Source organism: Sus scrofa, unplaced genomic scaffold (assembly GCF_000003025.6).
Source record: "Sus scrofa isolate TJ Tabasco breed Duroc unplaced genomic scaffold, Sscrofa11.1 Contig54, whole genome shotgun sequence".
NCBI classification, from domain to species: Eukaryota; Metazoa; Chordata; class Mammalia; order Artiodactyla; family Suidae; genus Sus; species Sus scrofa.
In genome coordinates, this window is record NW_018085240.1 from 14,062 (window position 1) to 41,926 (window position 27,865).

Genomic DNA, 27,865 nt, shown 5'->3' on the forward strand with positions numbered 1-27,865 from the left:
GAACCCACGGGTAAGCAGAGGTGCTGTGTATGGCCCACAACACCTGTGCTGCCATAATCAGAGCTCAGTGCAGAGGCAGTGAGGGACACGCCAATGTTTTCACGAGCCCGTCCTTCTCATGGTGCTGCTGGAGTAGCTGGAAAGCAGGCTCAGGGCTCTAAGAAAGGAAACAACTTTTACACTGAAAACTACAAAACATTGCTGAAAGAATTGAATAAGTCACAAAGAATTCAAATGACATTCCATGTTCACAGAGGGGAAGGAGGAGTGCCCATTGTGGCTCATCAGGAATGAACCCAACTAATATCCATGATGAAGCAGGTTCAATCCCTGGCTTCACTCAGTGGGTTAAGGGTCCAGTGTTGATTTGAGCTGTGGTGTAGGTCACAGACGTGTGCTGTAGGTGTGGATGTGGCTCTGGTGTAGTTTGGCATAAATAGCTCAGATTTGACCCCTCACCTGGGAACTTCATTATGTCATGAGCAAGGCCTGAAAAATACAGAAAAATAAAAAAAATAGATTGGAAGACGGAATATCATTGACATTTCATACTACATGAAAAAACAGCAGGTACACTACAACACATATCAAAATCTCAATATCATTTCTTTTGGTCTTTTTAGGGCCTCGCTTGAGGCATTTGGAGGTTCCTAGGCTAGGAGCTGAATCAGAGCTACAGCTGCTTGCCTATGCTACAGCAACAGCAACTTGGGATCTGAGCCATGTCTGCAACCTACACCGTGGCTCAGGGAAAAGTCAGATCCTTAACCCACTGAGCAAGGCCAAGGGTCGAACCCATGTCCTCATAGGTACTGGTCAGGTTCATGAGCTCTGAGCCTCGACAGGAACTCGCTGGAGGACATCACTTCAAGTGAAGCAAGTCAGACACAGAAGGACAAAGACTCTCTGATGTCATGCAGATGAGGTGTCTGAAAGACCACTCCTGAGCAGAGGCTGGAAGGGTGGCTGCCCCGAGTGGGTAGGAGGTGCGGGGGGAGCACAGCGTTCACAACACTCCTCGGGACACTTACAACCTCAAGAGGCTCGAGTTCATGGCACATGTTTGAAACAATAGCATGAAAGTCTGCACCAAGCAGAGGGGGAAGAAAAGAGGAAAAGAAAGACCAACAGAGGATGGAATACCTTTTTCCCAAACCTTGCTCCCAGCGGGTGCAGGGAGAATGAGGGAATGGACAGTTAGCCTGCGGTCATCATGAGACTATTCAACGAAAAACTGGACAGGTATGTGGTCCTAAGGCACAAGTGACTCCCCACAAAACACACCCACTCACACTGGTTCACAATCACACCAACAGGCCCTCACACGCACACCCCCCAATGTTCCCGGACACCTACCCCCACCATACAAAGAGCCTCCTTTCATCCAGGGACCCGAGGACTTGGGATGGCCCTTTTGTGGGAAGTCAGTCTCTTTCACCCCATCCTTCACCCCCTTTCCCAGGAGGAACCCAGAATCAGGGTGTCTCTGCAACCAAAGGGGCAGGAAAGCACCCCCACCCTTCCTCAACACCTGGACTTCTCCTCAGCAGAGCCGGGTTCCAGAATACTTACGGCTTTCATCATCCATCCCATCCACCTGTGATGAGAGAAAAGAAAACCCTGTGAGTGTCACAGCATCCTCTGCACTGTGGCCACAGGTCTTCCTGTGGTTGCGGACCGCAGGCACACAGACAGAAGGCAGAGTTGAGTCTGTTTCCCCAAAAGAAGACAGCAAAGACACCTTTGGAAAAGGCACCAGCTTTTCAAGGAAGATCTCTCAAGGCCATGTTCATTTAAAAAAATTTTGGTCTTCTTCAAAGAAAAATGCTCCCTACCATACACTGCAGAACTGATAGGGTCACTTTTGCCAATGCCCCTTGCAAGGAGTTATTGGTTGGTACCAAACTTTGACTCAACATCCCTTCAAATAGGAATCTGCATATATCCTCTATAATGGACTTCCTCCGATTTCCATTTCTGAAGTAGGCACATCCAAGAAGAAAGGAGGCACCTTTTTAAATCTCAGATCATGAAAAGTGAGCTTACCTTGGGGGCAGTCTGGGCTTCTTGCTCGGCCCTGTCGCTGGCTGGGGACTCCTCCTGGTTATTTCCACTTGTTGTGGCCTCCTCCTCCACCTTGTTATTGGGCGAGCCTTCCTCCTCCTCATTTTCCCTGGCTGGGGCCTCCTCTTCGGTCTTCTCACTCCCACTGGCCTCCACAACATTGTCGTGTGTTTCTAGGGGGACACACAGTCACTGTCAGCAAGGCAGTGATGCTGATCAGGAGGTACTCTGGGTGCCACTCACCTGACTGGACATGGGCTGGGAGTCAAGGGGTGGGGGTGGGATGAAGCACGGATGGAGCTTCTCTTGGCCCATCCTCCCGGGTAAACGTTTTGAAGGACGGCAGAGAGCACCTTGAAAGACCTGAGAAAGGGAGCCTCTGCCCTCTGCCTCTCCGTGGCATATTCTCCATCTGAGAAATGGCCAACACGAGCATGCAGGCTCTGTTGCCATGACAGAGTCTCGTGAATCCTCCTACCCATTTTCCTGTCCCACCGCATTCCTCCATCTTCTGAAATGGCAGGAGATCATTTCAGCTTCCCTACTCTTCCCACAGGGTGCTCCTGTGTTCACACGCCATCCTCTGGGATGTTTCGCCTCTTTTCTTTTCTTAGATACATAATGCTTCTCTTTGGAATACTTTGGCAATAGGAAATTCAGGGGTAGGGCATGCCTTCACAAGCCATGTACTTTGCACCACTGTCCATAACAACCTTTCTCATCATAACTTATAGGACCTCTGCACCCATTCAGCAATGACTCCCCCTTCAGCCCTGCTGCCAAGTCTTAGCCCTCTCTACTTTCCACCTTTGACAATCTGCCTAATCTACTTACCGCCTATATGTTGAATTGTTCAATATTTCTTTTCCTGTGTCTGTCTGACTTCACTATTGTTAAAAGTGTGTTTCATTTTGGATCATCCATGTAGCAACATATTTAACATAATTACAATTTTTTCTCCGGTAGAATTTTATTCCTATGTGGATTCATACTGCCTTTGGTTTATCCACGGATCTCTTGTTAACATTTGGGATTGGTTTCATTGAATGACTACCTGCATAAGCTTGAGTCTTGGGGCTGGTTGGATCAAAAGAGGGGGTTTGAATAGCTCCACAGCAAGAGAGTATGGAAGAACATCATGGGAAGGAAGCTTTCCAGGTCATGTAGCGTCTCTCTCATCATCTCCTCTCATCCCCAAGGTGGCCCGGTTGCAGGCGAAGGGGGTGCAACCCAGAGAGTGTAAGCCTGATTTGACAGTAGAGGGCATTGAACTTTAGACTAACTTGCCAAGAATCACGGCAATGTTGAAGGATGGATGTGGGCCAAGAATGTAGTTGGTTCCTTGAGGACAGAAATCCCTGAACCCTGAAGGCCGGACACCTGCTCAGGGCCAAGACCATGCCCTGGACCCTTGAATCAAGAGATCTTCTCACTCTCCCACAAGTCCTCCCATCCCAAGGTTTTAGTGGGCAAGCTCTGATGCCTTCCCTGCAGGAGATGCTGAACCAAGACATCAGTCCAAACCCTTATCCAGCCCTTTGTCTCCATGCTTTAATCCCTGATCTGAATCCAACATTTTCCTCCAAACAAAGCCCCTCTGAAGGACCGAGGCTTTGCCCTGGCTCCGTGGATGCTCCAACCCAGGCATTCTCCCCCAAATCTTCATGTCATCCACTGCATCACATTACACTTTCATGACAACCAGCTGACAACCTCCAGCGACTAGGGGTCTGTTTCACTCCCAAGATGGCTCAGAGCTTAGAACAGTCTCGACTGCCACAAAATGCCAAGAATGAGCTTCCCTTCAGCTAATCATGCCTGGATAAGAGGTTCCTGGGAATTCACTCGGGAGGAGACCATCTGGGCCAGTGCTCTGACTGTTTAGTAAATTAAAATCTCTGACTGTCAATGTCTCACACAATTTTCTTTAAAAAATTGTTGTGATGAAAATACTGTTGACTGACAATGTTGTACCCCTTGCTGCTGTACAGCAATAGGAGTCTGAGCTCCTCCTCTGCAGCCTGGACCAAGGTCTGGCTGAGAATGAGCAGGAGCTCAAGTCATTCTTCACCCAAACCCAATCTGTACCCTGGAAACTCCTCATCCTTCTTCAGACCCTGCAGTGGCAGGGATAGTCTTCTATCCTCTTAAAGGGACCCTTTAGAGACTCTCAGCTTGAAGACCTGACCCTAAGTCTCCCTCTGTGGATCACCAGTCGGACCCTCCTTCCCTCAGTTACCAAATGGTCACCCCACGAACCTACCAGCACTGTGTGTTCTCAGCACACTACCAGCGAACAGCCAACTACCCAGTGAGCTTATCATCATCAACCCATGGAAATCCTACTTGAAAATCCAAGTTTCACTCCTTACAATCAATTTCTACATTTAAAATGCAATTATTGGGAGTTCCCGTTGTTGAGCAGTGGTTAACGAATCCAACTAGGAACCATGAGGTTGCAGGTTCGGTCCCTGCCCTTGCTCAGTGGGTTAAAGATCCGGCATTGCTCTGAGCTGTGGTGTAGGTTGCAGATATGGATTGGATCCCGAGTTGCTGTGGCTCTGGTGTAGGCTGGCGGCTACAGCTCCGATTCGACCCCTAGCCTGGGAACCTCCATATGCCGTGGCAGCAGCCCAAGAAATAGCAAAAGGGACAAAAAAAAATTGCAATTATTTGGCTTCAGACGTTGATATGTGCATTCAGAAGAGTGGAGCTATAAATGCCCATTTCCATCATGTGTATTGAAGAATGGAATCAGGGTCCCTCTGCACTGAATAAAGGCAGAGTAGGGTATTACCAGGGTTAGTGTGATGGGAGAAGGTTTGTACATGGGAAATAGGAAGGAGTATTGTATAAATTAAGAAAAAAATTGAGGCGCCCAACCAGGAAGAAATAATTAAAAATCTTAAGAGTAATACAAAATGGCTGTATAAGAGATTTACATCTCTGTACACAAATTGAAATGGTGGAAATGAAAAAAAAAATCAGAGAACATTTTCCATCAGGGTAAACTATGCCATCTGATGGAACAGCCTTTAGATCAGTATCAACATACCTCCCCAACAACAGCTCAGGTTGCCCATCGTCCAACTCTTGAGGGGTGAAGGGGAGAGCCTCCCAGTTGTGGCCCAACACACACCTCTCCACTCACAGAGTGGCAGTTGGACCGCAGGACCCCGTGGGTATCATCCTATTGCTGTGGCAACCAGTCAAGGCCTGGAACTTTCAGAGGGAAGGCAACTCTGCCCCCTCTGGGCCCACCTGCTCTGTCTAGACTAATGTGTCTTTCTACGGACAGGGATGGCAGTACAGGGTCAACATGTTGTCTCAAAAAATGCATCCCAGAACCACACAGTGTTACTCTCTGCTTGAGAACACAAGACAGGTGAGAGAAAAAGACCCACATTCCAAATAGACCAGATACAGACAATAATTAAAGAGTGAGGAAGAACCAAACAGGAGAAGGCCTTTCCATGGGAAGGGGGCTTTATGGCTCAGGGAGAATGTCTCCTGTCACGTTCCCTGATCTGCACATCATGCCACTTTAGAGGAAGAGGGTTCAAAACAGGGGCTCGAACCCCTATCTTCCAGTGGACAGCACTGAAACTTAGAGCATCTTCTCAAGAGTCGCGCCAATCATGTGTGAGCAGATCTGGGACAAGAGTGCAGTTGGTTCCCTCAGGTCACACATCCCCCTGAACCACTGAAGCCTGCTTGGCGCTGAGATCATGCCCTGGACTCTTGCTTGAATCCAGAACTCCACTTCTCTCTCTCTCTCTCTCTCTCTCTCTCCTGTTGAATCCTGCTGCCCCCAAGATGTCCTGGGGTGATCCTGGAGAACATATCAGAGCCAGGAGAGCAGTCCAATTCTTTACCCAACATTTTGCCTCTATCTTCTGACCCCAACCCAAAATACAAACATTCATCCAAAAAGAGCTCCTCTGGAGGACTAGACAAACCCCAACTCGGCCCATCCTCCCCCAATCTTCCCTTGGCAGCCCTTCACAGTGACCAGCTGACCACCTCATGTGAACAGCGGTCTGCTTGGATCCCCAATTTGACTCAGGGATCAAAACACCTTCCAAGTTCACATGACGGCTCTAGCAAGAATCAGCTTTCCTGCGGCAGACCACACCTGGATGATCAAGTCCTGTGGACTCACTGGGGAGGTGGCCATCCGGATGAGTGCCTGCTGGGGGGCGGGGTTAGGAAAGGAAATCTGTGACTCTCCAGGTCTCACTGACGTTGCATCAGAGCACCAGTCTGAGCAACCTTGACGAAGGTCTGGCTGACAATGGGCCAGAGTGCAAGTCTTCTGTCACCCAAACCCACTCTATACTCTGGACACTCCTCATCCTTCTCTAGACCTGAGAGTGGCAGGGACAGTGCTCCTCCTAGAGAGACCCCCTCCAGACCTCAGCTTGAAGACCCCACCCTGGGTCTCTCTGAGGATCACCAGAGAGACCTTCCTTCCTTTCCTTACCCAATGTTCACCCCACTAACCTGCTGGCACTGGCCCTTGTCACCACACTACCAGCTAACACCCAAAGAGCCAGTGGGCTAGTCCTCATCAACCCGGGGAAATCCAACCTGAAAAATCCCCGTTTCTTGCTCCATCGAAATTCCTCTGCCTTTGGACTGCTAGCATGTGGATTCAGACATCGACATGTACACTGAGAAGAGTGGCGCTGTAATGTCCCTCTTTTGAATGTCTACTGCAGGGCTGACAGCGAGGGCCTCGTGCTTCGAAAAAGGCAGAGGGGCATGTTTGCCGTCTCTGTGCTCTGGGAGAACGTGTTTCAAACTGCCACGAGACACGAGTCTTTTCTCACATTTAGGAAAATACTTGAGGCAGTTGGCTCACTCGGAGCATTAAGATATACCTTAGTCATACAGCAAGCCTGTATAACAGACCTATGGCTTGAGAGACTGATGAGACTGGTGGCAATGGAGATAAAGATGGAGATAATATGTTTAGTCAAAATGAACCACCCATCTGAGGAAACAGCCTTTAGAACAGTAGCAACATACCTCCGCAACAACAGCTAAGGTTGCCCATCGTCTGACACTTGAGCAGTGAAGGGGAGAGCCTCCCAGCTGTGGCCAACACACACGTCTCTTCTCACAGACTGGCAGTTGAACCACAAGGCTCCGTGGGCAGCATTCCATTGCCGTGGAAACTGGTCAGAGGCCTGGAACTTTCAGAGGGAAGGCAACTCTGCCCCCTCTGGGTCCACCTGCTCTATATAGCCTAGTGGCCGTTTCCCTGGACAGGGTCAACATTTTATTTCAAAAACTGCATCCTACAATCAAACAGTATTACTCTCTGTTTTGAAAAGACATTACTGGAGAGAAAAAGACCTCCCCAAATATAATGGGTCTTCAACGTTTAGGGGAATTGCAAAATCCTACCATGGTGAGATTTAAAAGGGCTCCCATTTTTTGATGGAAATACCATTTCCACTCATTTCTGGTAGTTGAGGCACCAGACATTTTTACACTCCATAGGTAACATTTGTCCAGAAGAAAAGGAGTAGTTATAGAAATTAAATTGTAAAATGCCACACACTAAGCATATGTTCATCAAGTTGCAAAAGTCTTCACTCAATGACCGTGTGTAGAATTTTTCTCTGGATGCAACAATCTGTACACTTCATTATCTTTCCACTGGTTCTTCATTAACAGTGTCCCTGTCATTGTATACGTACAAAACTTACTATGCCTTGAACAGTTAGGAAACAAGGACTCACCCTACTTTCAACAGTGGGTTGCCTTAAAACACATATCTCATAATTTTCTAAGCAACAAACTTTAGCTAACTCAAAGTTCTAGGATGAAATGTATTCTTCTCAAAATTCAACCCCTCATCACACCAGTGCCTGGGACAGTGTCATGAAATCTGGCTCGAGAGCAAACTGAGCACCAGCCCACATGGAACATGAGACAATTCCTGGAGAAAACTGAGAGCACTGCAATATTTCAAGCCAAGCAGGGAGGGTGTAAGGTATGGGAGGCTGTGAGAGACAACTCTGCCATGGCTGATTCTCCCCAAGTATCTAAAATTGAGAGACCAAATGCATCGCTCTTCTGATAGGACAACAAGGGAGATGGGAGTCCTCTTTTCCTCCCTGTATCTATGAGTCTGTTACTCTTTGGTGTGTTTGATCATTGGTTTTGGGTATTAGACTGCACAAATCAGGGACATCACATAGTATCCTGATTTGTCTGACTGTGGCCTTCAGCATAATACTTTCTAGGCTCACCCAAGGTGCAGCAAATGGCAAGAGGCCACTCTCTTTTCTGGCCGAATACCACTGCACTGCATATGGACACCACATCTTCTTGACTCATCCCTCAGTGGACACAGGCTGCTGCCATGACCTGGCTGGTCTACACATTATCACTCGCTGTTGTGAAAAGAAGTTATGTGAGAGAAAAAGTCTAAGGGACACTTCAGTGGACAGAGCTGCTCCTATCTTTTCAAATTAGGATGTTCGTTTTCATCAGAAGCCCTAGCAATGGATTTGCTGAATCTTATGAGAGTTTTGGTTCGTTTTTTTTGGATGAAATTCCACAATTAAGATACACTACTGAGGTTCTCATCAAACAATACATCCTACCTCATTTTACCTCATGTGGTAGTTCATGGCGGTATTCCTTTTCTTTTCTTTACTACTGGATTCTATACAGGTAGAAAAATTCTCAGGGAACATGTTTTTAAACATGACCCTTAGGCATACTTTGCTGTAAGTAGGAATGAATTCTTCAAAGGGACACATATTTAACTTAAATTTATTTAAAAAGCAAACTTCAGGAGTTCCCGTCATGGCTCAGTGGTTAACAAATCCGACTAGGAACCATGAGGTTGTGGGTATGGTCCCTGGCCTTGCTCAGTGGGTTAATGATCTGGCGTTGTCATGAGCTGTGGTGTAGGTTGCAGATGTGCCTCGGATCCCGTGCTGCTGTGGCTCTGGCGTAGGCCAGGGGCTACAGCTCTGATGAGACCCCTAGCCTGTGAACCTCCATATGCTGTGGGAGTGGCCCAAAGAAATAGCATAAAGACAAAAAAAGAAATCCTATTTTTCACCTTCATATTCAGTCCCACAGAGGAAAACATGAACACACAGCCCCCTGACTCTCTGAGAAAAGGAAGCTGACCTGCTCAGCACTGGAGCTCATTCGCGGGTGCATCTCCATGGCTAGGAGGGAAATGGGCTCTGAGAAACAGCCTCCCCTTCCTGCTGACTGAGAGGAACCCCATTCCCACACTTCTGCTTGGCAAGGGCTGGTGTGTGTATAAGTATGGCAGTTGTGGACATGCTGCTCAGCTGTGGCTGTAGCAACACTGTCTGAAGCAAGGGAAAGGGAAGAAAGCAACCCAGAGAGGCTGCAAAGCCTTCCTGAGGACCAGGGCCCTAGATCGCCCCCCTTAGTCCACATGGGAGAAAAGCCAGCTCTGGAACAATGGAGGAACTATGTTCGAAATTAAACATCAGGACACAAGGGCTTTCAAGCAGAGAGAACATGAAAAAATCAGGGCTTCGCACCCACCGCAGCTAGGCACCTTGTGTCCCAGACCGGTGCTTCCCCACTTCCCAGCAAAGAGAATCACAGCTGGGCCCCCACCACAACAGGAGGGTTCACACAGACCACAGAGGAGACACTCCTTGAGTGCCTGGCTCTTGTGGCCAAGTGGGATGGCGCCTCTGGGCCCTACAGGACAGCTCCCAAGTATATCCTCTCCTTCAAGACTGGGAGAGATGGCAAATGGACCTAATGCATGGAAACACACACAGAAAATTAGGCAAAATGAAACACAGGGATATCTTTCTAAAAAAAAACAAAACAAACACAAGGCAAAATCACAGAATAAGAACAAAATGAAGTGGAAATAAGCCATCGACCTGAGAAAGAGTCAGAAGTCATGGACATAAAGATGCTTACTGAACTCAGAAGAAGGAATGAACACAAAGAGATCTTCAATGAAGAGACAGGAAGCAGAGGAAAGAACCAAAGAGAAGTTATTAATGAACTGAAAAACACACTCGAGGGCTTTGACAGCAGACTGGATGAAGGAGAATTAATCAGAGACCTGCCTGACAAAACAATGGAACTCAATCAGATAGAGAGGCAAAATGAAAAAAGAATTTTTAAAAAATTAGGCTACTTTAAAGGACCTATGGGATACCATCAAGCAGAATAACATTTGCATTACAGGGGTGGTTCCAGAAGAAGAGAAAGAGAACAGAACAGAAAAATTAATGGAAGAAATAATGCCTAAAATCTTCCATCATCTGGGAAGGGAAACAGAACTTGCTTGGCTGTGGTGTAGGCCTGCAGCTCTAGCTCTGATTAGACCCCTAACCTGGGAACCTCTGTATGATGTGGGTGCATTCCTAAAACTAAAACCGAAAAACAAAAAGGGTAAAAACCATATGATTATTTCCATAGATGCAAAGAAACCCATGAGATAAACTTCTACATCCACTTATGTTAAAGTCTCAACAAAGCAAGTATAAAGGGAATGGACCTCAACTTAATAAAGGCCATCAACTGCAAACCTACAGCTAACATTCCACTCAACTGTGACAAGCTGAACGCTTTTTCTCCTCTAAGATGATGAACAAGAGAAGGATGCCCACTCTTGCCCCTTTTATTCCACATAGGATTTGAAGTCCTACTAACAATTAGACAAGAAAAAGAAATAAAAGGAATCTGAATCATAAATGAAAAAGTAAAAGTGTCCTTTTTGCCGATTACATGATACTATAATAGAAAATCCTACATACTCTAGCAAAAAACTGTTTGAATGAATACATTCAGTTATGTTTCAGTTTACATAATCAACGTACATATCAGTGGCATTTCTATACAATAATAACAAAACATCAAAAAGAGAAACAGGCGTTTCTGTCATGGTTCAATGGTTAAAAAACACAACAGTACCCATGAGGACACAGGTTCAATCCCTGGCCTTGCTCAGTGGGTGAAGGATCCTGTGTTGCCTTGAGCTGTGGTGTAGTTGCAGATGCAGCTCAGACCCCATGTGGCTGTGGTGTAGGCTGGTAGCTACAGCTCTGATTCAACCCCTAACCTGGAAACTTGTACATGCTGCAAGTGCAGCCCTAAAAACAAACAAAACAAAACAAAACCCCAAGAAGAGAAACAGACACGGAGTTCCTGTTGTGGCTCAGTGGTTAACGCATCTGACTAGGGACCATGCTGTTGTGGGTTCGATCCCTAGCCTCGCTCAGTGGGTTGAGGATCCTGAATTGCTGTGGCTCTGGTGTAGGCCCACAGCTACAGCTCTGATTAGACCCCTAGCCTGGGAACCTCCACAGAACAGATAAAAAGACAAAAAAAAAAAAAAAAGAAAGAAATAGACAAGATGGCAGAGTAGGAGGACTCAAGCTCCCCTCCTCTCATGAAAACACCAAAATTACAACTATGTGCTGAATGACCATCAACAAAATAGACTGGAAACTACCAAGAACAAGATATCCTACACCCAAAGGCAATAAGGAGCCACACTGAGACAGCAGGAGGTGCTCATTCATGGTAGAAGTAATCCCATACCCCCTGCATGGGCAGCCCACAAACTGGAAAAGAACTCTATTTCAGAGGCTTTCCCACAGGAGACTTCTGAACCCCACAGCAGGTGCCTAAGCCAGGGAGTCTGGCACGGGAAGGAGGAGCCCCTGGGACACATGACATTGAAGGCCAGTGAGGCTTGTGTGCAAGAGCTCCACAGGACTGGGGGAGACAGAAACTCCACTCCTGGAGGGTGCACACAGGCTTTCATGTGCACTGGGTCCCAGGGCTAAGCAGGCACTCAAGAAGAATCTGGGTCAGAATGACCTGGCCAATCATGGAGGGTCTCCTGGGAAAGGAGGGGGTGACTGGGAAACACTGTAGGGCAGGACAGTCTAGGCAGAGGTCCCAGGAATAGTTGTTGGCATGAGCTCCCCTGGAGGTGGCCCTTTTGGAACAATCTGGTCCCACAAGTTAGGGCTGAGAAGCCCCAGGCCAAACAACAAACAGGCTGGGAACACAGACCCACTGATCAACAAACAGGTACCTAAAGTGCTCCACATCACACCCACAGACAAAGGTCCACCCCCTAGAGGGACAAGGCTCAGCTCCACCTACCAGTGGGCAGGCACCTGTCCCTCCCATCAGGAAGCTGGCCATAAACGCCTCTATTTTACCTACAAGAAGGCAGACACTAGAAGCAAGACAGGCTACACACCTCTAACCTACAAAAAGGAGATCATGCAAAAAGCATACAAAATGAGAAGGCAGAGAAATATGAACCAGATGAAGGAACAAGACAACCCCCACACCCACCTCCATGCAAAATGACTTTAGAATAATGATTGTGAAGAGGATCCAAGAGCTCAGACAAAAACTGGAGGCAAAGATCAACACATTACAAGAAAGACTAAACAAAGACATAGAAGATTTAAAACAGAAACAAACCAAAAAATCGTATTTATGATTGCATCAAAAATAAAGTACCTAGGAGTTCCCGTCAAGGCCCAGTGGTTAAGGAATCTGACTAGGAACCATGAGGTTGCAGGTTTGGTCCCTGCCCTTGCTCAGTGGGTTAACGATCTGGCGTTGCCATGAGCTGTGGTGTAGATTGCAGCCGCGGCTCAAATCCCGCATTGCTGTGGCTCTGGCATAGGCCGGTGGCTACAGTTCCGATTCGACCCCTAGCCTGGGAACCTCCATATGCCGTGGGAGCCGCCCAAAGAGATAGCAAAAAAGACAAAATAAAATAAATAAATAAATAGATAAAAATAAATAAAATGAAAGTAAAAGAAAAAACTAAAGTACCTAGAGATAAATTTAACCAGGCAAGGTAAAGACTTGTACACTCTAAACTATATGCTGTTGAGGAAAGAAATTAAAGGCACAAATTAATGGAAAGATATTTCATGTTTATGAGTGAATTCACATCATTCAAATGTCCAGATTACCAAAAGCAACAGAGACTCAATGCACTCTCCACCAAAATCCCAACTGCACATTGCACAGACCTAGGAGAAACCCTTCTAAAATTTGTATGGAACCACAATAGATCCCCATCAGCTACAACCATCTTGAGAAAGAGCAGCAAAGCTGGAAGGATTACATTTCCTGATTTCAAACTACACTACAAAGCTATAGATAGCAAAACAGATCAGGACTGGCACAAAAACAAAACAGACAGACCAGTGAAACAACACTGACAGCCCAGAAGGAAAACCAACACAGACACAGACAAGTCATTTCCAACAAAGGACCACAGAGCATACAATGGACAAGGGACAGTTTCTTCAATCAATGGTGCTGGAAGAACTGCACAGGCACATGCAAGGAATGGAACGAGACCCCTACCTTACAACACATCCCCAAATTAAAATGGACTAAAGACTCAAATGGAAGAAATGAAACCATACAATGTCTAGGAGAAAACATAGGTGGTAAGCACATGGACATCTGTCTGCTTACACTTGGCTCTGACCTCAAAGGCAAGTGATAGAAAGGGAAAATTAAACCAGCGGAATGGAGTTCCCATTGTGGCGCAGTGGTTAACGGATCTGACTAGGAACCATGAGGTCGTGGGTTTGATCCCTGGCCTTGCTCAGTGGGTTAAGGATCTGGCGTTGCTGTGAGCTGTGGTGTAGGTCGCAGACACGGCTCAGATCTGGCATTGCTGTGGCTGTGGTGTGGGCCAGCGGCTAGAGCTCCGATTCAACCCCTAGCCTGGGAACTTCCATATGCCCCAAGAGCGGCCCAAGAACGTGGCAAAAATACAAAAAATCTGCTATTGTTACTACGGTGCCATGGGGCGCTGCTGGTTCCGTCCCTTACCTGGGAACTTCTGTGTGCCTTGGGTGTGGCACAAAACAAACAAAAAACAAACAAACAAAAAACTGGGGCAGAGGATCTGAATAGACATTTTCCAAAGAAAACAGAAAATGGCCAACAGGCTTATGACAAGAGGTTCAACCACACTAATGGAACTACAAACCAAAACCACAATAATGTTTCAACCTCATCCCTTAGAGAATGGTTATTATAAACACACACACACACAAGCAATAAATGTTGGAGAGCATGTGGAGAAAAAGGAACATTACTGGTGCAGCCACAGTGGAAAACAGCATGAGATTGCTCAAAAAATTAAAATCAGAACTACAGTGTGACCCAGCAATTCCACTTCTGGCAATTTATCGAAAACACTCGCTTGACGATCATACGCACCTCTATTTCATCACAACAGAGTTACAATCACCAGGACAAGAAAACAACCCAAGCATCTACAGAAGGATGAGCCAAGAAAGATGTGGTATATATCCATCTGCATTTCAGGGAAACATGGAATACTTTTGAGTAGGTCTCAAATATTGCATGAGGCATCCGTATACTTAAAATATATCTGTTGTTTATCTGAAATGCCAATGTAACTGGGCCTATCTTGTTCTTATCTGTTAAACCTGGGGACAGTCCAATGAACGTGAATGAGAATGGTCAGGGCAGAGATCATCACAGGGTGTCTGGGCTGCTGTGAGGAAAGACTTCAGAGAGCTGGGAAGACAACTGAGTCTTAAGCTGAGAACTCTGTGGGCTCTTCCACTCCTTGCAGAAATTCACAACACACCATCATTACTTGTGACTTACCTTTTGGATGGATCCATGTTTTGTCTGCAGAATAGATCCTAGGTTGCTTGAAGACAGGAACGAGGTGTGTGTTCCCCACTCCACCTAGGACCAACAGGCACACCAAAGGCATGTTAGTAAATCACCGCAGGAACTGAGTCAAAGGGTTTTATCTTCCCAAAGAGTAAAACCATTCTGTTTGGGAAATCACTGTTAACGGCTATTTTCTTTCTTTCAACAATGCAGCCAAGAATCCAGTCTGGAGTTTTTGCAGGCAAATTAGTAATACAGACATGCATTGTCTGTGGTGCAGTAAGTGTCCATGGTAGTGATGTCATGGGCACATTTCAGGTTTTTGAAAGTTGGATGTAGGAGATGGGATTAAGATGGCGGAAGAGGACTGGAGCTCAACTTCTCTCCTAAAAACAACAAAAGTCACGACTAAAGGCTGAGCAATCTTCACCCAAATGGACCAGAAACCTTCAAAAAGACATCCTACTCCGGAAGAGAAAGAGGAGGCCACATCAAGAGGTAGGAGGGATGATTTTGTGATACAAACAACCCCATACCTCCCAGGTGGGAAGCCCCCCAGACTGGAAACTAACTGGTTCACAGAGACCTACAGGAGTGAGAGTTCTGAGCCCCACATCAAATCCTCACATGCAGGGATCTGGCACTGGGAGAAAGAGCCCCAGAGCATCTGGCATTGAAGGCCAGTGGGGCATGTGTGCAGGAACTCCACGGGACTGGGGGAAAAGGAGACCCCACTCTTAAAAGGCGCACACAGACTTTCACGTGCACCGAGTCCCAGGGCAAAGCAAAGTCTCCATAGGAATCTGGTCAAAACTGAATGCAGTTCTTGGAGAACATCCTGGGAAAACAGGGGTGAATGTGGCTTGTTGCGAGGGAGGGACATTGGGAACAAAGCTCTCAGGAATATTCAGCAGCATGCCTTTCTCTGGAGGGTGGCCATTTTGGCAAAATCTGGCCCCACCAGTCAGTGCTGAGAAGCCCCAGGGCAAACAGCAATCCAGGTAGGATCACAGCCCCATCCCTCAGTAAACAAGCTGCCTAAAGAACCCTCAGGCACACAGACACCTCTAATCCCATCCAGAGACAAAGCCCCACCCACTAGAGGGAGGAGAATCAGAATCAGCCCCACGAACCGGTGGGCAGGCATCAGCCCTTCCCATCAGGAAGCCTACAGCAAGGCTCCATACCAACCTCAGCCACAAGGGGGGCAGACACCAGAAGGAACAGAGGCTACAATTCTATTCCCTGTCAAAAGGTCACTGCACCAAAAACCTATAAAAATGAAAAGACAGAGAACTATAACTCTGATGAGGGAGAAAGGAAAACCCCCAGAATATCAGCTAAGTGATGAGGAGAGTCTCAGCCTCTAGGAAAAAACTTTAGACTGTTGATGCTGAAGATGATGCAAGACATTGGAAATAAACTGGAGGCAAAGATGGGTAGTTAACAGGAAACACTGAGCAAAGAGATACAAGATATAAAACTCAAACAAGAAGAGATGCAAAATACAACAACTGAAATAAAAAATTCACGAGGAGCAGCTAACAGCAGGATACAGGAGGCAGAAGAATGAATAAACGAGGTGGAGGACAGATTAGTAGAAATTATGGGGGAGAGAGGACAAGATGGCAGAGGAGTAGGGGGACACGCTCACCCTTTCCCACAAACACAACAAAAAAAGCACATCTACAGAATAAATGACTTGCACAGAACAGCAACCAATCGCTGGCAGAGGAACCTAAACTCCAGTAACGGCAAGAAGTTCGTGACATTACTGGGCAGATCGGGAGAAAAGAGGAGAGTGAGAGAAGGTGAATCCGAGCGGGATGGGCGCTCCCGAAAGGGAACTGAGGAGGAGAAAGGGATCCCGCACGCTGGAAAGTCACCTCCACGGGGGGAAGATCAAACGAACCAGAGAAATCTCCAGATGCAGAGAAGAGAATAGCAGTAAGTCAGAGTACGGAAAAGCCGATCAAGAACCGAACGGACCATCTGAACTATGGGCACAGTCACCAAAAATTGAGATGCCTGGGTGGGGGCTGGGCACCAAGACCTCGGCTCCAGAGGTTAGTCCCAGGGCTGGGGGGGCAGGGCGGAGCGGAAACTGCTTGGAAGTCTAGAAACTTTTTGACCGGGCAGAGACTGCCTGGGAGACTAGAAAACAAAACTGTGGCAGAGGGAGGGAGCAATACTCTAGGGGCGGGGAAGTGGAAAGCTGCATCAGAGGGAACCTGGGAGAAGAGCCTGGTCTGCGCCCGTGCTGGGGAGGGGAGAAAAGAAGGGGTGGGTCCCCATAGAATACCCCCCACACCACAGCAAGCTTACAGGCCCACTAGCTAGCAGAAAGCTGCGCTTCCCAGTGCTTCCCCCCCACCCCCACCACCCCCTATGCTCTCGCTGGACCTGGGGCTACCTGCCATCCAGGAGGGCTGGCCTCAACAATTGCCTGAAGCCTACCACCACAGGGGCTGTCCCTGCACAGGCCTGCTTGCCCTTTGGAGGGGCTACACTTCCGCAGAGCAGCACCAATCACCACCAGCCCCCGAGAAAAGGCCTGCAGCCCAGAAAAGCTAGAACAAGCCTAGCCAGGCTGTGAATAAGTCTGCCTAATTCTCAGATGGTTTTTCGGAGTCGGGCTGCCCTGGGAGGAGCCTCTTGGATTTCCAGCGGCCCTGCTATGCTACCCGCCCAAGGCCCCAGGGGGTGCCAAGCTCTAGAGGATCAGCTGCATACCATCAAGCCCTCAGAAAATATTCCACGGCAGTGACAAGGCAAACACTGCCCGGCCACTGAGGGTACAACTCCACCAGGAAAAAGAAAACAACAAGCAAGATGAAGAAGCTGAGAAACCACCCCCAGTCAAACCAACAGGAGAACTCACCTCAAACAGTCAACAATGAAACAGATCTCTGCAGACTGACAGACCTGGAGTTCAAAAGAGAAATAGGGAAAATACTGAAGGAATTAAGAGAAGATATGAACAGTAACGCAGATACCCTCAGAAAGGAACTAGAAAATATAAGGAGGAGCCAAGAGAAACTAGAACATTCATTTGCAGAGACGCAAACTGAACTAACGGCAGTAAAAACCAGAATGAATAATGCAGAAGAACAAATCAGTGATATGGAAGATAGAATAATGGAAATCACTCAATCCGGTCAACAGACAGAAAACCGAATCAAAAAACTGGAAAGCAATATAAGAGACCTATGGGATAATAGAAAGCTGGCCAATCTACGCATAATAGGAATTCCAGAAGGAGTAGAAAAAGATAAGGGGATGGAAAATATATTTGAAGAAATTATCGATGGAAACTTCCCAAATCTAAAGGATACTGGGTCCAAGATACAAGAAGCACAGAGGGCCCCAAACAAACTGAACCCAAACAGACCCACACCAACACACATCATAATAAAGATGGCAAAAGTTAGTGATAAAGAGAGGATCCTAAAGGCAGCAAGAGAAAAACAGAATGTTACCCACAAGGGAACCCCCATAAGAATATCAGCTGATATCTCTACAGAAACACTACAGGCCAGGAGGGAATGGCAAGAGATATTTAAAGTGCTAAAAGGAAAAAATATGCAATCTAGAATACTCTATCCAGCAAGAATATCATTTAAAATAGAAGGGGAAATAAAAATTTTTCCCAACAAACGAAAACTTAAAGAATACAGCAACACAAAACCCAGGTTAAAGGAAATTTTGAAAGAGCTTCTCTAAACCAAAAAGAAAGGAAGGAAAGGGAAGAAAAAAGAAAAGAAGAAGAGGAAGAACTAGGACTGAGGAAACCGCAATCAGAGAGCAGTCACTCAAATAAGCGAGCATACAGATTTAATCATGAACATGCTTCAAACAAAATAAAATTAAAAAGAAAAAAATAAAAAAGAGTCATCAAAACCATAAAATGTGGGCAAGGGATGTTAGGAAATAAATAACCCTTTTTGTTTGTTTGTATGTCTCCCTTCTTAGTTTTAATATAGTAATGAAGTGTTTGAACTTATAGGATCATCAGGCTAAAACACACAATTATGGGAAGGGGTTAGCATACTTAAAAAACAGGGCAACCACAAGCCAAAACCAAATATTGCATTTGCGAAAAATGAAAAAAAAAATACACTCAAGCAGATAATAACAGGAGACCATCAACAAAAAAAAAAAAAAGAAAGGAAGAATGGAGAACCATAGAATCAACTGGAACACGAGGTTCGAATGGCAATAAATAATCATCTATCAATTATCACCTTAAATGTCAATGGACTGAATGCCCCAATCAAAAGACACAGAGTGGCTGAGTGGATAAAATGGCAAAACCTTCAATATGCTGCCTACAAGAAACTCACCTTAGGACAAAAGATACATATAGATTGAAAGTGAGAGGGGGGGAAAATATTTCATGGCAATAGACATGACAGAAAAGCAGGAGCCGCAACGCTCATATCAGACAAAATAGACTTTAAAACAAAAGACATAAAGAAAGACAAAGAAGGACACTACTTAATGATTAAGGGATCCATCCAAGGAGAGGATGTTACTATCGTCAACATATATGCCCCAAATACAGGAGCACCCAGATACATACAACAAATATTAGCAGACATAAAGGGAGATATTGATGAGAATACAATCATAGTAGGAGACCTTAATACCCCCCTCACATCAATGGACAGATCCTCTAGACAGAAAACCAATAAAGCAACAGAGATCCTAAAGGAAACAATAGAAAAGTTAGACTTCATTGATATCTTCAGGACACTACATCCAAAAAAAGCAGAATACACATTCTTCTCAAATGCTCATGGAACATTCTCAAGAATCGACCACATATTGGGACACAAAGCGAATCTCAATAAATTTAGGAGCATAGAAATTATCTCAAGTATCTTCTCTGACCACAATGCCATGAAATTAGAAACCAACCATGGGAAAAGCAAAGAGAAAAAACCTACTACATGGAGACTAAACAACACGCTACTAAAAAACCAATGGGGGAGTTCCCGTCGTGGTGCAGTGGTTAACGAATCCGACTAGGAACCATGAGGTTGCGGGTTCAGTCCCTGCCCTTGCTCAGTGGGTTAACGATCCGGCGTTGCCATGAGCTGTGGTGTAGGTTGCAGACGCGGCTCGGATCCTGCATTGCTGTGGCTCTCGCGTAGGCCGGAGGCTACAGCTCTGATTCGTCCCCTAGCCTGGGAACCTCCATGTGCTGTGGGAGCGGCCCAAGAAACAGCAAAAAGACAAAACAAAACAAAACAAAACCAAACAAAACCAATGGGTTAATGAGGAAATCAAGAAGGAAATTAAAACATACCTTGAAACAAATGATAATGAAGACATAACCTTTCAAAATGTATGGGACGCTGAGAAAGCAGTGCTCAGAGGGAAATTTTTTTTTTTTTGTCTTTTGCCTTTGTCTTTTTGTTGTTATTGTTGTTGCTATTTCTTGGGCCGCTCCCGTGGCATATGGAGGTTCCCAGGCTAGGGGTTGAATCGGAGCCGTAGCCACCGGCCTACGCCAGAGCCACAGCCACGTGGGATCGCAGCTGCGTCTGCCACCTACACCACAGCTCACGGCAACGCCGGATCGTTAACCCACTGAGCAAGGGCAGGGATTGAACCCGCAACCTCATGGTTCCTAGTCGGATTCATTAACCACTGCGCCACGACGGGAAGTCCTCAGAGGGAAATTTATAGCAATACAGGCCTTTCTCAAAAAAGAAGGAAGATCCCAAATTGACAACTTAACCCTCCACCTAAAGGAATTAGAAAAAGAAGAACAAAAAGTCCTAAAGTCAGCAGAAGGAAGGAAATTATAAAGATCAAAGAAGAAATCAATAAAATAGAGACTCAAAAAACAATAGAGAAAATTAATAAAACTAAGAGCTGGTTCTTTGAAAAGGTGAACAAAATTGACAAACCCCTGGCCAGACTCACTAAAAAGAGGAGAGAAAGAACCCAAATAACCAAAATTATAAATGGAAAAGGAGAAATCACAATGGATACAGCAGAAATACAAAAAACCATAAGAGAATACTATGAACAAGTATACGGCAACAAGTTTGACAATCTGGAAGAAATGGACAATTTTCTAGAATCTTACTGCCTGCCAAAACTGAATCAGGTAGAAACAGACCAACTGAACAGACCCATCACTAGAAGTGAAATTGAAGAGGTCATAAAATCACTCCCTACAAATAAAAGTCCAGGACCAGATGGCTTCACAGGCGAATTCTATCAAACATATAAAGAGGAATTGGTGCCCATCCTCCTTAAACGCTTTCAAAAGGTTGAAGAAGAAGGAATACTCCCAAAGACATTCTATGATGCCACCATCACCCTCATTCCAAAACCAGACAGAGATAACACCAAAAGAGAAAACTATCGGCCAATATCTTTGATGAATATAGATGCAAAAATTCTCAACCAAATCTTAGCCAACCGAATCCAACAACATATCAAAAAAATTATACACCATGACCAGGTAGGGTTCACCCCAGGTTCACAAGGATGGTTCAACATATGCAAATCAATCAATCTCATACACCACATTCACAAAAGAAAAGTCAAAAATCATATGATCATCTCAATAGACGTAGAAAAAGCATTTGACAAAGTCCAACATCCATTCATGATCAAGACCCTCGCCAAAGTGGGTATAGAGGGAACATTCCTGAATATAATCAAAGCCATTTATGAGAAACCCACAATGAATATAATACTCAAGGGGGAAAAACTGAAAGCCTTCTCCCTCAAATCTGGAACAAGACAGGGATGCCCACTCTCACCACTGCTCTTCAACGTAGTTTTGGAAGTCCTAGCCACAGCAATGAGACAAACAAAAGAAGTAAACGGCATCCATATAGGAAGAGAAGAGATCAAACTGTCACTGTTCACAGATGACATGATCCTATATATAGAAAACCCTAAGGACTCAACTCCAAAACTACTTGAACTGATTAATAAATTCAGCAAAGTAGCAGGATATGAGATTAACATTCAGAAGTCAGCTGCATTTCTGTATGCCAGCAATGAAATATTAGAAATGGAATACAAAAACACGATACCTTTTAAAATTGCACCTCACAAAATCAAATACCTCGGAATACACCTGACCAAAGAGGTAAAGGACCTATATGCCGAGAACTATAAAACATTAATCAAAGACATCAAAGTAGATGTAATGAAATGGAAAGATATTCCATGCTCCTGGATTGGGAAAATCAATATTGTAAAAATGGCCATCCTACCCAAAGCAATCTACAGATTCAATGCAATCCCTATCAAATTACCCATGACATTGTTCACAGAACTAGAACAAACAATCCAAAAATGTATATGGAACAGCTAAAGACCCAGAATCCCCAAAGCAATCCTGAGAAACAAAAACCAAGCAGGAGGCATAACTCTCCCAGACTTCAAGAAATGCTACAAAGCCACAGTCATCAAAACAGTGTGGTACTGGTACCAAAACAGACAGACAGACCAATGGAACAGGATAGAGAATCCGGAAATAAACCCTGACACCTATGGTCAATTAATCTTTGACAAGGGAGGCAAGAACATAAAACGGGAAAAAGAAACTCTATTCAGCAAGCATTGCTGGGAAACCTGGACAACTGCATTCAAAGCAAGGAAACTAGACTACACCCTCACACCATGCACAAAAATAAACTCCAAATGGCTGAAAGACTTAAATATACGACAGGACACCATCAAACTCTTAGAAGAAAACAGGCAAAACACTCTCTGACATCAACATCATGAATATCTTCTCAGGTCAGTCTCCCAAAGCAATAGGAATCAGAGCCAAAATAAACCCATGGGACCTAATCAAACTGAAAAGCTTTTGCACAGCAAAGGAAACCCAAAGGAAAACAAAAAGACAACTTACAGAATGGGAGAAAACAGTTTAAAATGATGCAACTGACAAGGGCTTAATCTCTAGAATATATAAACAACTTATACAACCCAACAGCAAAAAAGCCAATCAATCAATGGAAAAATGGGCAAAAGACCTGAATAGACTGTTCTCCAAAGAAGATATACAGATGGCCAACAAACAGAAGAAAAAATGCTCAACATCGTTGATTATAAGAGAAATGCAAATCCAAACTACCATGAGATATCACCTCACACCAGTCAGAATGGCCTTCGTTAATAAATCCACAAAGAACAAGTGCTGGAGGGGCTGTGGAGAAAAGGGAACCCTCCTGCACTGTTGGTAGGAATGTAAACTGGTACAACCACTATGGAGAACAGTTTGGAGATACCTTAGAAATCTATCCATAGAACTTCCATATGACCCCACAATCCCACTCTTGGGCATATGTCTGCACAAAACTCTACTTAAAAGAGACACGTGTATCCGCATGTTCATTGCAGCACTCTTCACAATAGCCAGGACATGGAAACAACCCAAATGTCCATCGACAGATGATTGGATTCGGAAGAAGTGGTATATATACACAATGGAATACTACTCAGCCATAAAAACGAATGACATAATGCCATTGGCAGCAACCTGGATAGAACTAGAGAATCTCATCCTGAGTGAAATGAGCCAGAAAGACAAAGACAAATACCATATGATATCACTTATAACTGGAATCTAATATCCAGCACAAATGAACATCTCCTCAGAAAAGAAAATCATGGACTTGGAAAGTAGACTTGTGGCTGCCTGATGGGAGAGGGAGGGAGTGGGAGGGATTGGGAGCTTGGGCTTATCAGACACAACTTAGAATAGATTTACAAGGAGATCCTGCTGAACAGCATGGATTACTTTATCTAGATACTCATGTTGCAACAGATGAAATGGTGGGGGAAAAATGTAATTGTAATGTATACATTTAAGGATAACGTGACCCCCTTGCTGTACAGTGGGAAAATAAAAAAAATTATAAAAAATAAAATAAAAAGAAGAAAAAAGAAATTATGAATGTAGAACAGAAGAGAAAAAAGTCTGAAGACAAACGAAGAGTCTCAGAGAACTGTGAGCAGATGCAAGAAAGTATTTCATGTAAACGGGGAGCAAACCTCAGCAACTTTAAGAAAACTAAAAACATATCAAACATCTTTTCTGATCACAATGCTATACGACTGGAAATCAACAAGAAAAAAACTGCAGAAAACACAAACACGTGGAGACTCAACAACATGCTACGAAACCAATGGAACACTGAAGAAATCAAAGAGGAAATGAAAAAATACCTAGCAGAAAATGACAACAAAGATACGACACTCCAAAACCTATGGGATGCAGCAAAAACCGTTCTAGGAGGAAAGTTTATTACAATACAAGCCCACCTCAGGAACCAAGAAAAAGCACACATAAACAAACTAACTTTACATCTAAAGCAGCTCGAAAGAGACAAGCAGACAAGCCCTAAAGTTAGTAGAAGGAAAGAAATCATAAAGATCAGAGCAGAAATCAATGAAATAGAAACCAAGAAAACCATAGAAAAGATCAATCACATGCAAAGCTTGTTCTTTGAAAAGATTAACAAAATTGATTAACCCTTAGCCAGACTTACCAAGAAAAAAAGGGAGAGGACTCAAATCAATAAAATTAGAAATGAAAAAGGAGAAGTAACAACGGACATCACAGAAACACAAAGGATCATAAGAGACTACTATATGCAACTATATGCCAATAAAATGGAAAACCTAGAAGAAATGGACAAAAATCTTAGAAAAGTACAATCTTCCAAGACTAAACCAAGATGAAATAGAAAAGATGAATTGACCCATCACAAGAACTGAAATTGAAACTGTGATTAAAAAACTTCCAACAGGAGTTCCTGTTGTGGCGCAGTGGTTAACGAATCCGACTAGGAACCATGAGGTTGCGGGTTTGGTCCCTGCCCTTGCTCAGTGGGTTAAGGATCCAGCATTGCCATGAGCTGTGGTGTAGGTTACAGACGCGGCTCGGATCCCGCGTTGCTGTGGCTCTGGTGTAGGCCGGTGGCTACAGCTATAGCTCCGATTCGACCCCTAGCCTGGGAACCTCCATATGCCGCGGGAGCGGCCCAAGAAATAGCAACAACAACAACAACAACAAAGAAAAAAAGACGAAAGAAAAACCAAAAACCAAAACTTCCAACAAACAAAAGTCCAGGACCAGATGGCTTCACAGGTGAATTCTATCAAACATTTAAAGAAGAGCTAACACCTCTCCTTCTGAAACTATTTCAAAAAATTGCAGAGGAAGGGATACTCCCAAACTCATTCTGTAAGGCCACCATCACCCTGGTACCAAAACCAGACAAAGACACCACAAAAAAAGAAAACTATAGGCCAACTTCTCTGATGAACATCGATACAAAAATCTTCAACAAAATACTAGCAAACCACATCCAACAATACATTCAAAGGCTTGTACGTCATGACTAAGTGGGATTTATCCCAGGGATGCAAGGGTTCTTCACTATCCCCAAATCCGTCAGTGTTAACATTAACAAACTGAAGAATCAAAACCATGTGATCCTCTCGATAGACTTAGAAAAAGCCTTTGACAAAAGCCAACACCCATTTCTGATAAAAACCCTTCAGAAAGTGGGCATAGCGGGAACCTACCTCAACATGATAAAGGCCATCTATGACAAACCCACAGCAAACATCATTCTCAATGGTGAAAAGCTGAAAGAATTCCTGCTGAGATCAGGAACAAGATGAGGATGTCTGTTCTCGCCACTACTCTTCAACACAGTTTTGGAAGTCCTGGCCACCGCAATCAGAGAAGTAAAAGAAACAAAAGGAATCCAAATTGGAAAGGAAGAATTTGAACTATCCCTATTTGCAGATGACATGATACTATACCTAGAGAATCCTAAAGATTCTACCAGAAAACTGTTAGAGCTCATCCACGAATCTGGCAAAGTCACAGGATACAACATTAATACACAGAAATTGACAGCATTTCCATACGCTAACAAAGAAAGAGCAGAAAGAGAAATTAGGCAAACAATCCCCTTTGCCATCATATCCAAAAGAATAAAATACTTAGGAGTAAACCTTCCTAAAGAGACAAAAGACCTGTACTCTGAAATCTATAAGACACTGATGAAAGAAATCAAAGAGGACACAAAAAGATGGAAAGATATACCATGTCCGTGAATTTGAAGAGTTCATATGATCAAAATGACTACACTACCTAAGGCAATCTACAGATTCAATGCAATCCCTATCAAATTACCAAGGACAATTTTCACAGAACTCGAACAAAATATTTCAAAGTTTGTTTGCAAGCACAAAAAAACCCAGAATAGCCAAAGACATCCTGAAAAAGGAAAATGGAGCTGGAGGAATCAGGCTCCTGGACTTCAGACTACACTACAAAGCAACACTCATCAAAACCGTATGGTACTGGCAGAAAGACAGAAATACAGATCAGTGCAACAGGAGAGAAAGCCCAGAAGTCAACCTATGCATCTACAGCCAACTCGTCTATGACAAAGGAGGCAAGAATGTACAATGGAGAAACGACAGCTTGTTCAATTAGTGGTGCTGGGAAAACTGGACAGCCACATGGAAAAGAATGAAATGAGAACACTCCCTAACACCAGACACAAAAATAAGCTCCAAATGGATTAAAGACCTAGACAGAAGACCAGTCACTATCAAAATCCTAGAGGAAAACATAGGCCAAACACTCTCTGACATAAACTACAGCAACATCTTCTCAGATCCACCTGTTAGAGTAATGACAGTAAAAACAAAAATAAACAAATGGGACCTAATCAAACTTCAAAGTTTCTGCACAGCAAAGGAAACCCTAAACAACACAAAAAGACAACCCACAGAATGGGAGAAAATCTTTGCAAGTGAATCCACTGACAAGGGATTCATCTCCAAAATTTATAAACACCTTCTGCTTCTCCATACCAAAAAAAAACCAAACAACCCCATCCAAAGATGGGCAGAAGATCTAAACAGTTCTCCAAAGAAGACACATGGATGGCCAAAAAACACATGAAAAGATGTTCAAGATCACTCATTCTTAGAGAAATGCACATCAAAAGCACCATGAGGTACCACCTTACACCAGCCAGAATGGCCATCATCAAAATGTCTACAAACAATAAGTGCTGGAGAGGGTGTGGAGAAAAAGGAACCCTAGCACACTGTTGGGGGGACTGTAAATTGGTGCAACTACTGTGGAACACAGTATGGAGATGCCTCAGAAAACGAAACATAGAACTACCATTGGATCCAGCCATCCCACTCCTGGGCATCTATCCAGAGAAAACCATGACTCGCAAAGACACATGTACTCTGATGTTCACTGCAGCACTCTTTGCAATAGCAAAGACATGGAAACAACCTAAATGTCCATCAACAGAGGGGTCGATCAAGAAGATGTGGTACATATACACAATGGAATATTACTCAGCCATTAAAAGGAATGAAATACCAGCATTTTTAGCAACATGAGTGGACCTAGGAATTATCATGCTAAGTGAAGTCAGCCATACAATGAGACACCAACATCCAATGCTTTCACTGACATGTAGAATCTGAAAAAAGGACAGACTGAACTTCTTTGCAGAACAGATGCTGACTTACAGACACTGAAAAATTTAAGGTCTCTGGAGGAGTCAGTTTGGGGGGTGGGAGGATGTGCTCAGGTTGTGGGCGGGAAATCCTGTGAAATTGGATTGTGATGATCATTATACAACTACAGATGTGATAAATTCATTTGTGTAATAAAAAAGAAGTATATAAAAAACCAACAACAAACACTAAAAGAGCTTCACTAGTCAGAAAAGAAAAAGCTGCAACCAGAAACAAAAATACCACAAATGACAAGACTCACCTGTGAAGGCATACATGTAGTAAAGGTAAGAAATCATCCACACAAAATTATGCTACCAAAATCAGAAATTGTGAGAAGAGGAGGGTACAAAGGCAGGATAATGGAGATGCACTTTCACTTAAGAGACCAACTACCTAAAACAATCGTGCTCATATATATATACATATATACATATACATATATATATATACATATATATATATATATAATCATATCAAAACTTCAGAGCAACTGTGAACCAAAAATCTATAATTGACATACAAACAAACAGAAAAATCAACTCAAATACAACACCAAAGACAGCCA

The 27,865-nt window shown here is 44.3% G+C and overlaps 1 protein-coding gene across 12 annotated transcripts in view; it reads right to left on the reverse strand.

Moving 5' to 3' along the window:
* Positions 1–27,865, reverse strand: part of LOC100521600 — a 54,326-nt gene that overhangs the window by 8,500 nt on the left and 17,961 nt on the right. For 7 of the 12 annotated variants that reach the window (XR_002341267.1, XR_002341266.1, XR_002341268.1 and 4 more), the window contains 3 exons: positions 14,734–14,817; positions 2,047–2,237; positions 1,573–1,597 (listed from right to left, as the gene is read on the reverse strand). Coding sequence is in view for 7 of the 12 variants with exons in the window: in XM_021082152.1 (XP_020937811.1) it covers positions 1,573–1,597; positions 2,047–2,237; positions 14,734–14,817 (300 nt within the window). In the remaining 5 variants the exon portion in view is untranslated. Of the gene's footprint in view, positions 1–43; positions 158–459; positions 490–1,572; positions 1,598–2,046; positions 2,238–7,095; positions 7,331–14,733; positions 14,818–17,626; positions 17,645–27,865 lie in introns of those variants that run through there. The other 5 variants (XM_021082153.1, XM_021082157.1, XM_021082159.1 and 2 more) reach the window with 4 other exon arrangements.